Source organism: Acanthopagrus latus, chromosome 17 (assembly GCF_904848185.1).
Source record: "Acanthopagrus latus isolate v.2019 chromosome 17, fAcaLat1.1, whole genome shotgun sequence".
NCBI classification, from domain to species: domain Eukaryota; kingdom Metazoa; phylum Chordata; class Actinopteri; order Spariformes; family Sparidae; genus Acanthopagrus; species Acanthopagrus latus.
Window position 1 is genome coordinate 28,651,199 of NC_051055.1, and position 15,278 is coordinate 28,666,476.

At 42.7% G+C, this 15,278-nt stretch overlaps 1 protein-coding gene across 5 annotated transcripts in view; it reads right to left on the reverse strand.

Annotated features, from left to right (window-relative positions):
- The window catches only part of sema6e (sema domain, transmembrane domain (TM), and cytoplasmic domain, (semaphorin) 6E), a 166,531-nt gene that overhangs the window by 30,075 nt on the left and 121,178 nt on the right, over positions 1-15,278 (reverse strand). For all 5 annotated transcript variants that reach the window (XM_037074469.1, XM_037074470.1, XM_037074468.1 and 2 more), the window contains 3 exons: positions 14,273-14,449; positions 13,692-13,829; positions 4,852-4,929 (listed from right to left, as the gene is read on the reverse strand). In XM_037074469.1, coding sequence (XP_036930364.1) covers positions 4,852-4,929; positions 13,692-13,829; positions 14,273-14,449 — 393 coding nt within the window. The remainder of the gene's footprint in view (positions 1-4,851; positions 4,930-13,691; positions 13,830-14,272; positions 14,450-15,278) is intronic.

The window sequence follows — 15,278 nt, forward strand, 5'->3', positions numbered from 1 at the left end:
ATGTCGACTGATAGCATCTTCTGAATAGCCTGAATTGAAAATACCAACAGGTTAGAAGACAGACGATATTTTGAGTGTTTCCCAGAATGTCAGCTACAGCCAGCAGCCTGTTAGCTTCCACTTCGTCTTGGCCAGGTTTAGTTTGAACTGACAACCGGCTCAGACTCCAGGAGGTAGTCGCTCCCGGCCAAGAAACAGTCTAGAACAGGCCGTGCGTGTGACGGTGAACAAGAAGTTTGCAGTAACGTCTCGGTGAAAGCTGAGCACAGTTCAGGAAGAATTTTAATACAACTCTTTAAGACCCGAGCCAAGCGATGTCAAGCTTCCAACCTTAAAGTGACGGTTATCCATATCAGTGTGATATTTAATATTTATCACATTTTGTTGTGTCAGTCTGGTGTGCTGTGGGGTCGGATATCGTTACTTTCCAAAGTATTGTTTTGAAGTTAGAAAGACGAGTATTGTGACGACAACTAGTGCCGTTTTTTTTTTTTTTGCCACCTGCAAGATTTAAAAGTGTCTGAGAAACATTTGAGTCCTGGCACAAAAAAAAAAAAAAAAAAAAAAAGATCTGAAATAAATCAAAATGTCCATAAAACCTGCAGCACGATCCATTTCTCTGCTAATGATCCACAGTTTGTTCCAAACACTCACTTTCTCCAAAACACCAAGTACACTGTGTCTCTGACCTGTTCTGAAGCCGCACCAGGAAAGAAGCTCGGTTAGGAAAATGACATTTTTTGGATCATGGATTAAGTTGGAGGAGGTTTGAGAAGTTTGTAAATGGAATTTTTAATACTTTTCTTTGCTGTTACCAGAGTCACCACTGCAGTGCACCGCAGTTACTGTGAATACAAGCTGATCACGACTAATGCAAGCTTCAGAGTCAAGTTTTAGGTTTACAGGGGTTGAAACTCAAAAGGCAGATTTTCAGGAGGTTTTGTTGTTTGCGTTTCTACTGGTTGATGAGAAGATCAGTGCCATTCTTGTTATCTTAGCATAAAAACGGGAAGCAGAAGAAGAACATCTATATATCAGCAACTCTAATGTTCACTAAACAATAAATAAACAACTAGTTTTTATTCTTTCTCTTGAGATAAGCTAACTGTTGGCTGGAACCCGCTGGTGGTCCAACAACCTAAGACTCCAGGAAGACGACAAAATGTTGAAATCAATAAACTTCATGACGGTTGGGATCAAGAGATGGATGGATTTAAGCACAAGAACCCAAATATCATTCTGTCAACTGCAAAAATAAAAGAGGGCACACAGAAAAAAAATGCATCTAAAAAGAAAAAAAAAAAAAATCCCATTAGCCTCCGTCCGTGTGAGGGCAGGGGAAGTAATACGTCTGGGTGGCCAAGACGGGGATATGCAGCGATTCCAGCTCTGCACATTTTCAGCCTTCAAAATAATCTATTGGAAGCCAATCCACAGTGGAAGGGTGTGTGTGTGTGTGTGGTGGGATATCACACACACACACACACACAACCAGTGTACATAAAGGTAAGAGTGTGGTGATGCAGGAACAGGTTGTACATCAACCACACAGGGACACACACGGTGCTCGACTGTCAGGAGGCACACAGGAGCAGGAAATAGTAGCTTTAACTCCTCCTCCTCCTCCACCTCCTCCTCCTCCTCCACCTCCTCCTCTTCCTCCTCCTCCACCTCTTCCTCTTCCTCCTCCTCCACCTCCTCCTCTTCCTCCTCCTCCTCCTCCTCTTCCTCCTCCTCCTCCTCCACCTCCTCTTCCTCCTCCTCCACCTCCTCCTCTTCCTCCTCCTCCACCTCCTCCTCTTCCTCTTCCTCCACTCTTTACTGCATCCCTCCATCTGTCCATCCAACCACCTATTCATCTTTTTTCCCCCCCATTCTGCCAGACAGTGCGGTACGCTGCTGTGTGATTGAAACACGTGCAGCCAAACATCCGTTTTGATTTTATGACACAGGCTCAGAGAAAAGACAGAAAAAGGTTTATTAGTTTAAACTTTTGGTTTGATGGCGACAAACCATTTCTGTGCATAAATCTCTACGCAGACAGAGAAACTGTCTGCAGATCAAATAATTCTTTTACAAGCAGTAACTGTCAATGCTTTTGTCACTTTTCTCTTACTGGATAACGCTCATGATAAAATCCTTTCCCTATTCCATATTCCTTGTTTTAAAGCGACACAAATATGAAAATAAAACTCCTCCATCGCCGACTGAGCAGCTACGATGTTAAACACAAAGAGCCTCCTAGTTTGAGCTGCAACCCACATTAACTTTTTCAGATAATGTCGTTTTCTTATCTAAAAGCCTGGACACGTCTCTCTGAGTGACCAGACAAACATCCAGCGAGGGGAAAACGGCACTGATAACGTCAGTTATAAGCTAATGAGTGACTCAACGGCATAAAAGGATGTCAGGATGAGTCAGTTTGGATGCTGAATTTAGTAAATCCTGATTCTTCAACATGACTGCTCACAAAACACTGAGTTACAGGCTGCAGCAGCAGTTTGTTGACATCGTGTCTCAGTGCTCCCTCACAGGCTAAAGAAGCATCCAAACTTTTATTTGTTTTGGCTTTTCACTCAAAATAATACTGACAATTGATTTAAAAAAAAAAAAGCAGAAAATCCCACTGAATAATTTCTGACAGCTGAAGAGTCTTTTTGATACTGCATCTGCCACCACAGATCAATACCTCCAAGTATCAAATAGCTTCCTACCAGTTCACACGAATCGCTCAACTAAATGATGTCTTGTTTTACTGATTCTCCACCGATTTCACATTATCGTGAAATTATCATCAAATTTCACAAATACGGTAACTAAGAACCTAAAAAGACACATCTTTTGTCGCCAGGGTCCCTTAAAAAATCGTGCAATTTTGATGTTGGTGAGTTAAATTAAACTTTATAAAGGTTGTGAAATGCCGTCTTGTACAAATTCTTTATTATTTGGGCGTTCTTGTAAATTCAGCAGACAATAACACCAATATATTACTTTCTGCTGGATTTATACCTGTCTGACTGTGACTGGATCACTCAGGACGGATTGGTCATTCCTTCTCAGATCAGGCTTACAGAACTAATAACAGAAGTTATTAATTTTCATGCATGTAATACATGTCAGGACCTCGAGAATAAACAAGATGGATACGTGCTGTGGATCTCTGAAGGGACGAGCAGATAAGTAAAAACTGCTGCTCAGACATTCATCATGTTGATGTTGCCCTCTTGTCTAATTCCAGATTAGCTATTGATTATCAAGAGTGCGTCGCCCCGGCAGCGCACGCCGGTCCGGTCGACGTGCGCGCTGCTGAACAACTCACTCGATGGAAATATGAAGATTATTGCTTCTGCTTCACATTATTGGCTAAATAACAAATGTGTCCGCTGTGACTGTCGAGCGAGAGAACTAATAATGTCTTAATAGAACCGTGTCCACCCCGTGTGCTTCCTGTGGCCGAGCTCTCTAATTATTACAACTTCGTCAAGAGAAGAATTAACAGCTGAAACGTCCTGCTGGAGTGTTTTTGATTAAGAAAGCAAAACTGCACACTTTTGTCTCCCGGTGCTTCGTGTTTGGAGACGTCTATCTGAAACTGGGGGGAATCAACAATGAATCTCATCGGGCGGGAAACTGCTGCTGCAAACATTAAAGTTTAAAGTGAAGCTGAAGTTCTGCGTCCATCAGAACCAGTGATGTTGGGACAGGTGTTCAGCTCTCAGAGACAAACTGTACCCAGATCTGCTACGTTAACAGAAAGTTTAGAACAGCGAGCAGAGCAGCGACGTTTCATTAACTCGCTTCAAGTTGAGAAATCTCCCCCGTCTGACAGAATCTCATGTAGGGATTATTCTTAATTATCAGTTCATCTGTAGATCACATGTTTAGTTAATAAAATGTTAAAAAAAAGTGTTTCCAGAAGCCCAAGACGACGTCCTTAAACATCTCACAGATAATTCAGTTTACTGTCACAGAGGAGGAAGGAAACCAGAAAATATTCACGATTATTTTCTTTAAACACACTTTCATACCATCAATAAAATATTCTCGATGTCTTGTGCGTCATTTTATAAATAATTCCCAACATTCAGCTCGACATATCTGTCATATTTGGACTCTATAGCGTCTCCACAAGAATTTTAAATGACGTTGTGAGAATTATTTGGACCCTCTGCGCGTGTTTTGGTTTATAGCAGCAGTTGTTTTCATATTAGAGAAGTTAATCCACACTTCCATCACCACACACCCCCGAATGAACCCGTGTAACGCAAACAGCTGTCGGCAAACAGCGACTCAGTAAAGTGGGGGATGTAGACACTTTGCTGTCAGGAACCATCCCTGACTTTATTTGGGCTTCGCTCGCTGAACCTTATAAACTCACAAACACATTCTGCTGTCGCTGCACTTTTATTATTATTGTTCCCGATGTGAACACGAATGTAAACGAGTGCCGCGCCAGAACAAACTACAGTACTACAGCTCAGCCCCGAGGCAAGCGCTCGCACAGATCTTTGAAATATGTTAAATTATAGAAACGGTGGAAAATGAAATCACACCGCACGAGGACTACTTGAGTCGTAACACTGAGAGCAGACAGAATCTTATAACACGCCAAATACTTCAGAGCGCCACATTAGGGCGAACGAATGCGACCGGCAATTTCTGAGAATGCACTTAAAGGAAACGGGAGACAAACACACACAGCGGTGAAGCAGCTTTTTTACTGATGTCAGTGTCAACATTCATTCAGCGCGGATGGCTGTAATGATGGTGTGGTGCTATCTGTACGCTCTGCCCTATAATAAGTATAAAGTGGCTGTTATTATCATCTGTGTGTGTGTGTGTGGGACTTACTTGAAGCCAGGTGAGACGGTGGCACAGCTGCCTGACTTGAGCCACATGCAGTACGGGTCGCGTGAGGACAGACAGCTTCTGAAAAACAGACAGCAGACGGACACAAAGACGGTCAGTGACGGAGGACATCGACAACATCCATCATGTATCTCAACTCGTGAACTCAACTGTGAGGTTGAACGATGTAGAAAAAAATCTCAAATTGTAAATCTTCTGACTGCACTTCAGAGATGAAACATGTTTGAGTTTGTTGTGACGATCTGTATCAAACAAAGATATTTTCTTAAAAAGGTGCAATTTGTAAGAAAGCTGAATTTTGAGTTTCTTTCCCCAACGACACCTCAGAAACTCACGCTCTGTCAGCTCTCATCCCAAAAGCGTCAGTGTTTGATGAGTGAGGAATTCTAATAAAATCGTACCTTCAAGCCCGCAGGAACACAATTTTTACTCCTGCACATATTTTGCTTTTGACAAACTGCACGGCTACATATTGCAATTTCAATAAAATTCAGATTTTATTGAGCCCGAGCGTACCGCGACACAAAGACAAGAGTCGAACAATCAACTGACACCTCATTAAACAGTTATCATTTACCAACTGACAAAACAAAAGACCAATTATTGTGAACACTGAATCACAGCACAAAGCTTTACATCTTAACCGGGACTCTTAATTCAACTCCCATATCTTCTTTTTATGCAAATACACATTTGTTTACGAGGTCCGCTGGTATTTAAATACACTATCTACATAGTTTTATGACTGCATGGGAATGCGTGGCAGGCGCTGAGCATTATAGTATCTGCATGTGCTTTTATGTGTGAATAAAATGTGTAATTATCCACGTTTGCTTACGGCGAATGACTGAAAGAAACATTCCAACATTACTGCGTTCTCCATAACAGAGAGGACAGACGGGAATCAGATGAGTTTTTGATTAGTCAGACTGCGGATGTGTTGTTGTTCTCTCGCTGAATTGAAGGGAGACATGGTTTTTTTTTTGTTCTCTTCTCACATCTTACAGGCTTTAAAGTCCCGATCCATAATTGTTTTGACTGTGTAAATTAGTTATCCAACGTAATTGGAAGAGTTTAAGTAAATTCTGCACTTTGTGTTTCTCAACTGATCGTAACTGAGAAAGAAACGGGCCCGATATTCTCTTTGCGTTTTCTGAAAACTGATTCAAAAACAAACCTTCAAAAGGCAAATCAGATGAATTTAGGAAGGAAAAAAAAAACTTAGAACTAATTCCTTTGTTTTTGTGTGAGTAAATCACTTTATAAAAGACATTATCAACTCATTCTGCCCTTTTGTTTCTAGCCTCTCCCACAAGCAGATCCTACTGTCAGTCACTCTGACTCTCGTTTGACTCTAAATTTGTATTTTTTTTTTAATCCTGAACTTGTTTTTTCAGCTTCATCCTGCTGCTGCATAATTGCAAAAAAATAAAAATAAATAAAATAACAATGGTGGGTGTCAGTCAGAGATTAAACGTCGCTCTCCTCGGGTCTGAGGCGTTCACCCAGCAGCACCAACATAACGAGCATAACCCCAACAACAACGTTCGCCTGCTGCCACAGTACAGTCGCTTTACAGACGTGTTTATCCCGTCAGGCTCAACGACGTCTGTCGCGTCACGCCGAAAACCTTTTACGGCAGTCAAGGAACGAGTTTTAATGAGTTTTAACGAGGACTCCTGTGAGACGTTTTAAAATATCTAAAAAAATCGTTGTAACCATCTTAAAAAAAAAAAGAAAAAAAGAGCTCCCAAGTGTTTCACCACCTTAAGTCTGTAAACACTGTGGAGAATTCCCACTGAGAGCACATCAGTGTGTCACTCCAGCAGAACAGAGAGGAAATCAACACAGAAGCTATTCCTGATACCACGCCTGCAGCTGGGAATATAAATGCATGCAAACTGTTACGCACAACAACGCTGGGGGAGAATACTGGCATGCATACGTTAGAAACGACAAGATAAACAATGAGACCTCCTGCTGACACCCGATCAGGGCGATGCCACAGAGACTTACAGAAACCAGTTCAGATGGATTAACAGAGGTGCAACAGAATAAAACGAAACATAAATAAATAAATACATGTTTGTCTCCGTCAGTCAAATCAACCCAGAACAGAGTTTTTCTGTTCTGACGCCCTTCAGCAGGACAAACATTTGTTATTGCTTCCAACACATTCCAACATCTCCAGTTCTTCCATCCAATCCTCAGTTTTTAAAAAAGAGGTGGTGGTTAAAATAGAAAACGCCACACGACTCTCATTCGTCGCCAGTTGTTGACGTCGGTTGCATTTATTTATTTCCATTATTGGCTCTTCAGCTGTGGCAATCCTGATTTCATCACAATGCCGTTTATCCACCGGAGACAGAAAAGCGCGGACGCTTGCAGCTCTTTCACAACTTCACACCATCAATCTTGTGATCAAATAACACGTCTCCTCCCAGCCGATCCACGCCAACAAGACCAGGACTCCCTGCACCTCGACTTGAGCCTCCAAAACGGAGGAGAAGTGGTGTATTACCGTCCTCCTCCTTCTTAATGTGGACGCTGAGGCTCTGCAACAACATCGCAGTCCTTCAGCTTCTCCTCCAGACAACAGCTATGAATCATTTGCATTGTCAAATAGACATAAAACATACAGAAGCCGCTTTAGGCTCTTCCACAAACAATTGATGCTGTTGTTTTTCTAAAGAGGACCGCCGTCTCTATAATAATGCAAATGCCCTGCAGTTTATACAGACTTAGCGAGGCTCAGAAAGTTTGTTTTTTTTGTCGAGACTGTCGAGAGGTGTTTGTTCAGCTCAACGGCGGCTTTTGTGCCTCATAACGAAGAGAGGCGTCTTCAGGGCTGAGTTGATGAGGAATATATTCATGACAAACTCCAGAAGTGTTGGCAGAATAACTGAAGCAGCTTTATTATTCCAAAGTGTCGTAAAAAAAACCCCCAAAAAACAACAAGCTGGACTTTTTTATTATATATTGTTGTGTTGTATATTTACAGTAAACCAAAAGTTTCCGGTGAGTAATTCTGACCAACAACAAAGACGATGACAACAATGGCGGCTGGTGTAGCTGCTAATGTAGCATCAGTTATATGGTTGAAGTTCACTTCCAATCACCTGCCAAGTAGTTTTTGAATCCAGTTTCTAGCGGCGCCTTTGCAGAATATTATGTTTAACAAACCCATCTGGAGTTTCAGGTTCCTGATTTGTGCCTCGAGTGTTTAACTCTGCAGAATTCTGCAACACGGCCCAGAACCACAAGTTCATGTAAAAAGATACTTAATGGATATTTACTCTCAAAACAATAAACAGCCGAGCAATTTAAACTGACCACTGAGCTGAATCGATGCCGCCAAGAGTCTATTAAAATCTAAACATTGTGATCTTCACTTAACGGCCCCGGTTGTGTTTTTGCTCTCGAGTTAAATTGTGTTGTCGCACTGAGTGGAACATTTAAACATCGGTGTCAGATACAAACTTTCTTTTCAGCAGTTAAAACAACTTTTGGTCCCCCCCCCGTCACTTCAAACTATATTTCTCCCTCTTCACCAAAGACTGACAGATGAGCTCCGGGCATCGAGGTCCTAAAATGACTCTCGCCTCGTGTGTGGCTGCCAATAAGTGACGCTGCAGAGTGCAGCTTTAATGAATTATTCATGCGCTCGCCATAAGGTATATACGCGCCCTGTTCCGCCTCTCCTCTCCTCTCCGTCACAGCCTTCCTCCACAGTTACATGACAGGACTGAACCTCTGCACTGAAGCATCGTGGGAGAACAGGCCAGTCGTGTCCAGCGGTGGTTTCAGTCAGAAGTGCAGAGCTCTTTGTCTGCCGCCAGTTCTCAGATTTGCAGCTTATATACACAACAAGCTTTCGTGCGCGTCCCTCATCTGTCTTTAAAGACTTCAGACTTGTCTTCCGCCTTTGTGCTCATATTCTGTCATGCTATGATGAACTGATAGGTGTGTACGTTTGCCTGCAGCCTCAGTGTGTAAGGAACATCCATTAGCCGCCGAGAGGAGAAGGGGATTTATCCAGCTTCTGAGGCTGCGGCTCATAACTTCCAGCTGTCATTTAGCCAATATCCTGGGAGTAACACAGTCCTGACTTATTGGAGAGGGTCTCAGCTAATGTGACGCTGCTGCTGCTGAACTACAAGCCACCCCAAGAAAATAGGAAATAAACTGCTTCACTCTAATGTCAGTAGATCATCATCATCATTACTTTTCCAGAAATAATACAAAGAACGTTTGACAGTCAAAATCATACATCAAAATGTTTAATAGCTTCGTCTGTCCAAAGTGCAAAAAAACAATGAAATCACAAGAATGGCTCTAAATTTGTAATAGCTACCTTTTATTCTGCCATTATTCTTTTCTTTGTCCATAGCAACCACCATAGCAACAGCAGAAAATGTTATATTTCAACATTATTCTGGCAAAATATTCACAATAACCAACAAACTTAAGATAAAACACATCCACTGAAGGATTATTATTAAAATGCACTTCATGCACTGACAATTGTCAGACTAACTATTTCACAATTTTTCATTATTGTGAACTGTGGACCAAAGCAGCTATTACAGATCAGATGTGAGCCTGGGTTGGGTTTCTATCTCTGAGCAAAGTCGTTTGAGACCGTCGTTCGTAGAAAAAAACTATATCAGTCATTTCAGTAAATATCCAAGACCACGCTGGTTTACATTCGAACGCCAAAGCCCTCTAGTGGCCGTAGGAATTATGACTCTCGAGTCTGCAGGAGGTCAAGCTGGATGGATGGGTCAACAAAACATAATAAGAACTTTGACGTGGGAGATCGCTGATCACTTCCTGTTTCCTACCGACAGTCAACATGGTCTCGGATCGTTGCCTAACCTTGAGTACGTGGACGTTCAGTCACGAGCCAAGTTGTTTGCACCCTCTTTCTTTTTGCAGTGTCAGATCAGAAAACACTTTTATTTATGTAATGGCATCTGGGGACATCGGCAAATAATGTTATCCTAGAAATGATGTCCAGAACTGCCAAAGACAAAAGCTGTAATAAACCAGAATGGAGCACAGATTCTTTGAATCTTCAGTACCAACAGTCCTTCATGGTTGACGGTAAAAATAATATGCCTTCCCCCCTCTTAGAGAAGTCACTTAGTTAATATATAAAAAGGAAATATCCAGTGGAGGTGAAAATCCCTGGATCTGATGATTTTAAGGGGTTTCGGGCCTCTTCTGCCCTTTTATTGTATTTTTTATTAAAACTCCCATTTCACACAGTTCCTGCCCGCTGTTCAAAACAGAGCGTTTTCTGAAACCTAATATTGGCAGCAGGGCCTCGAGTGAAAAAAGAAACCTGACGATGCAGAGAGGGAGGATGAAGGAGACAGAGAGAGAGAGAGAAGCCATGAGTGAGAGAAATGCAGAGGCTGAGAGAAAACAGAGAGATGGGCTAAATCTCTTCTGGAGGGAGACAGATTCATTGGTGTGGTAAAGGAGGATATGGCAGCTGAAACCTGACCTCCTGGCCAGTGCTGATGAGGCTTACGGGGCCCCCTAATCCCAGGATGAGGTGTGCTGTAGCTCTAGTCTCTCAAAAGGATCCAGGGATGTAGCCGGCACATAAGCTTCCCCCCCTCTTCGTTCCTTCTTTTCCCCCCTTTTCTTCCCTCTAGCTTCAGAAAAGAAAAAGAAACATGGCGGCCACCATCGCTGGCTCTCGGCCAATCAGCTGGATCCAATTTATGAGTAAACGATTGTTGAGAGCTTCTCCAGGCCTTTTGCAATGAGGGGTTAGCATGCTATGGGGGCACATGTATTCCCTCGGTGGAGCTGAGGGAGAAATCCTTCCTCTGGTTCGAAAGTGGGGTTGAGAAAAAAAGAAGGGGTGGATGTGATGTGGGGGGGGGGGGGGGCAACATTCCTCAAAGCCCCAAAAATAGATTCCCAAAAGCTGGGTAGCGAGAACATTCACTGGGGCTAAAACATCGCCTGACAAAACAAAAGGCTGCAGACAGCGAGAGACGCTTGAAGGCTCTGCTGCGCTCAGCTCATAAACTTGTTCTAAAAGCAATGTCAGCGTCTTGACAGCAGCACTTTCAAGGTACCATTTACAGAATTTACTCCAGACAGTGATCGATGGCAGCCGTGTTTAAAGGTGATAAGTTGTTGATTATACTGAAAATAATTGTTTTACCATCTATCTCTCTATCTTTTTCAGTTTGAGGTAATTCATTATTTATTTGGGCAGAAAAATGTCAGAAAAATGTCAGAAAATAGCGGAAAAATATCCACGACCATTTTGAAAGCGACATGTTTGTATGTTTTTTTTTTCATCGGCAGTCTCAAGCTCATCATATTTGATGTTACAGGCATCATGTTTACAGAAATGGAACTTCACACTGCCCAGAAACACCCTCCAACATCTGGCTTCTGCATGCATTCCCTGGTGAACTGACTCTGTAGTCTCGGGTGTTTATTCAGCTCCAGCTCCCATCCACTTTGATGGAAACTTGACACCCGGTGGACACGTCATTTTCCCTTTAAATTCAATTTAAATGACATACATAATTATAATGATATATGACTGTAAGAGCAGAGTTGCTTGGAAGAGAGACATGGTTACATGCAGGGATCTGGGATCTGAATAATCATCCAGTAGAAGTCATATAATAAATAATAAGTCGCTTTCCATTATTGAAATTAATGCTAATTTTTGCTGTATGGAAATGTTCAAACTCAGGGCAGCAGGAAAGCCAATAATAATTTCAAAATAAGGCTGACGGAGAGGATCACCGACACAGTTGTACAGCCACCAGGTGATGGTGCATGTTTATGTTTCTCTTCCCACGTTTGAGAAGTTTTGGGACAATTAAACTCACTATTTCAAATATTACCAGCTCTGATGATTCACCGGTAAAGATAGCAACTGTAAAAACCCCAGAGGACATTATTCTCTTTCTCCAACACTGCACACTGAAATGGCAGCTACCTATTGCAGCTGTATGAGAGCGTGGGATCATCACCAACACTCAGACGTTAAGCTGAGGCAGGAATCAGATCACAATCAGCTTATAGAAATGTACAACGTCGCCTCCAACCACCAGCATCTCTCACATGACAGCCACAGCAGACTTCCCTCCTGCTGCTCAGTTTAATCTTACTCTCACTTACCTGCCAACACCACAAATAACATCAGAGTGCTTTTTTGGGGGAAAAGTGGAGCCCCAACCAACTCCATGAACCAGGCGGATAATAGCATAAAATCTGCTATTTGGTGCAGGCTTTTGTCCAAAAGCCTCTGACAGCATCACGAGTGGCCACATTTCTTAAATTGGTAGGTGTAGAGGAAATTGATCCTGCAGTACTTGAGTTACCGGGCAGTGTTGGTGCCATTTCTTCCCGGTGCACAAGAGGAAAATCTACATTAACGCGAGGCTGCGGCGCCGAGTGTGGTCTCACTCCGTCTTCAGAGAGTTTCAGACTTGTTTTGTTTCTGTGACCTCTGACTCATTTCCTTTTCCCTTTTCATTCGTACACTTATTTTTTTCTCCTGTGTCCTGCAGGTAAATCAATACCAACTCACCACTTTTAAATGTGACAAAATAAGGGCACTTTTCCACCAACTCTAGTATTTTAAACTGATCCATTTTCCTGAGTTTTGCCCTCCTTTAATAAGCGCTATTTTGGGTTTTTCCTACAATATATAATTAAAGTATTTGATTTTATTTAAATTTGATATTAATCAGTAGTATGAATAGATAAAGGACTGACTGCTCTCTTTGCAACAACACATAAAAAAACTTTAATAACATAATAATGTTAAACAGGAACTTTTAAATGACACTTTTACTGAATTTTATAGAATGATATATTAAAACGCAGCTGGTCTGTTGCAGCTTCCCTCTAAACTGAGATATTACACTGCAATACATTAAATTACAGTCAGGTGAAAAATCACACAGATGAAAATTTCTGATGATGGCAAATATTCTGACATTTGATAAAAATCTAATATCAGCCCAGGCCTGTCTTCTTGAAATAGAAGAAGGACATTTCCCTGGATAGTAACTCATGATTATGTTTATTCTTTATAAATCTTACGAGATGATTTATTAATGTTGTAATTTCTCAGAAAATCTCCCATCTCAAGCACAAGCAGCACCTTTGGAACTGACTCTGGGTCCAGGTTGCAGGGCTGAATCCAAATGTCCGGACGTCACTGCTCTTGCGGACTTTACGGGCACGTTCACAAGAATTCTGGAGTTCTGAGCGCTTTCCAAATCCCCATTATTCATCCAGTCCACAAGTAGCCTGGAGCAGACTTTCAGAGAGTCCTCACGGGGACCAGACTTCACCGATGTAAATTGCGATTTGGACTTGATGGTAGTGGTAGTTTTTCCTCTCCAATTGTCAACTAAAAAAAATTACGCAGCTGTCTCACACGCCCGTAGACGTGTCCCAGTCACAGTATATAAGACTGAAGTCTGCAAACAGCTTATTCTTGAAGTCCTGACACTGAACATTTGGATTCAGCCAACGAGAGGTAACTGAGACGTCCTCCAGCTCCTCCTGATGAATCCTGACATGTTGCCCGTTCCATATGGTGGGTAAAACACCTCCAATGTGCTCCGGTCTGCCCCGAGGTCTCCAGCATCCAGGAGATACTCTAAACCACCGACACCGACTCCTTTCAACAGGAAACGGACGTGTTTCTACTTCGAGCAATCCACTGTTTTATGGCAATTGCTAATCTACTAATTTGTCAGTCAACTAACTGTGAATCCCCTCACCATGGCAGAAAAAAAAGCTTTGCTCTATAGGTGACTCACTTCTTGCAGGTGCTGTAGTCGGAGCAGCGGCTCAGCGGCACGCGGATCACACAGCTGGAGAACGCCACGAACAACGCGTGGTGATCCCGATCCAACTCGAGGCCGAGCACCCTCCTGTCCTCCCCCTGCACGTTGCATCTACGAACACAGAAGGAAAAAAAAAACAAAACCCAACCGTCAAGATCAGACGTTTTCGATTTCATTTCATTTTTAAATCAGCGCTGCAGACGACTGGCACAGTATGAAAATTATACAGAAACCCGGCTGTGAGTCGAAGTGCGTGCAGATCGGCTTCACAAGGCGTGCAGTCAGAAAACAAAGGAAGACATGGGAAAAAAAAAAGCATCCCCTCGAGCTATACAGGGTGATGCAAAGTGCTACAATAGACCAGAGTGTGGGTGGGCAGGGCAGATCAAGGCACAAAACAGGGAGCACCAGAGAAAGAAAGATACCAAGTAAAAGGACAAAGACAGTAAGAAACAGAAGAGAGAAATGAACAGTGAATACAGTTAAAGGAAAAAAAATGGAGTGTTCAAAACAGAAACGACACACATGTGGATAAAAAAGACATATCGTCTGACTTGTTGGGGTTGTAGACGTCGATGTCCTCCAGGAGTTGAGTGTTGAAGGATGCGTTCGCTCCCTCGGTGCTGGCCAGGATCTTCAGCACGCGGCCGTTGTCTGAGCCCAGAAACACCACGGTGTAGTTTTTATACGGCCCTGCAGACGTGTCCACCGCTATCTGGGTCAACTTGAATCTGCACAAAAAAAAGCAATAAAAAAAAAACACTATCATTAATGCAACGTATTCAAATATCCGTGGGAAAAAGATGCACTATCACCACACGCGCCGACTCCAAGCAACCCGAGATCTTCTAAACCCGAAAGCTGTCACTTCACTCTGACGTAAATTAGCAGCAGCTAACAATGCCAAATGTGCCGGTTAGCATCTCAACATTGTTGTTTTGTCAAAGTCGGTTTCCCATGGTAAACAAAACAAACAGTGGGCGAACACTGAGCTCATTGTATGAAGCATCAGCGTGCAATCAATCACTTCATCTACCAGCCCACCGTTCCCTTCCTCCATCGCCTACATCCTCTAATCCCTTCATCCTATTAATTTATCTACCCATCTATCAGTCCGCCCACACCGATCCAATCGATCCATCCTTCCTGTTGGTTAGCAACTTTCTGCATACACACACACAAAAACACACACACACACACACACACACACACACACACACACACACACACACACACACACACACTGCAGTCTCTCTCCCAGCCCCTTGTTTTCCCCATTTTTTTGGTTTGTATTTATGAGGAAATTCAGTGAACTGCTGCTTTATTTGGAGCACCACCCTGCTTCATATTCATCCAGCTCCACAGTCACACCTGGGAGCTGCCCAGTGGCACCATCGCTGTCTCCACTGGAGCAGTGGAGGATTAAGAGGCGTGCTGAAGGGCACCTTGAGTCCAATGCTTGTTGTCAGAGGGATAAGCTTTGCTCGTTCATTTATCTGCCTGCCTTTTTCTCCCTCTCCAACCCTGGGGTTTGAACAAACAATCTTCCACTAATAAACC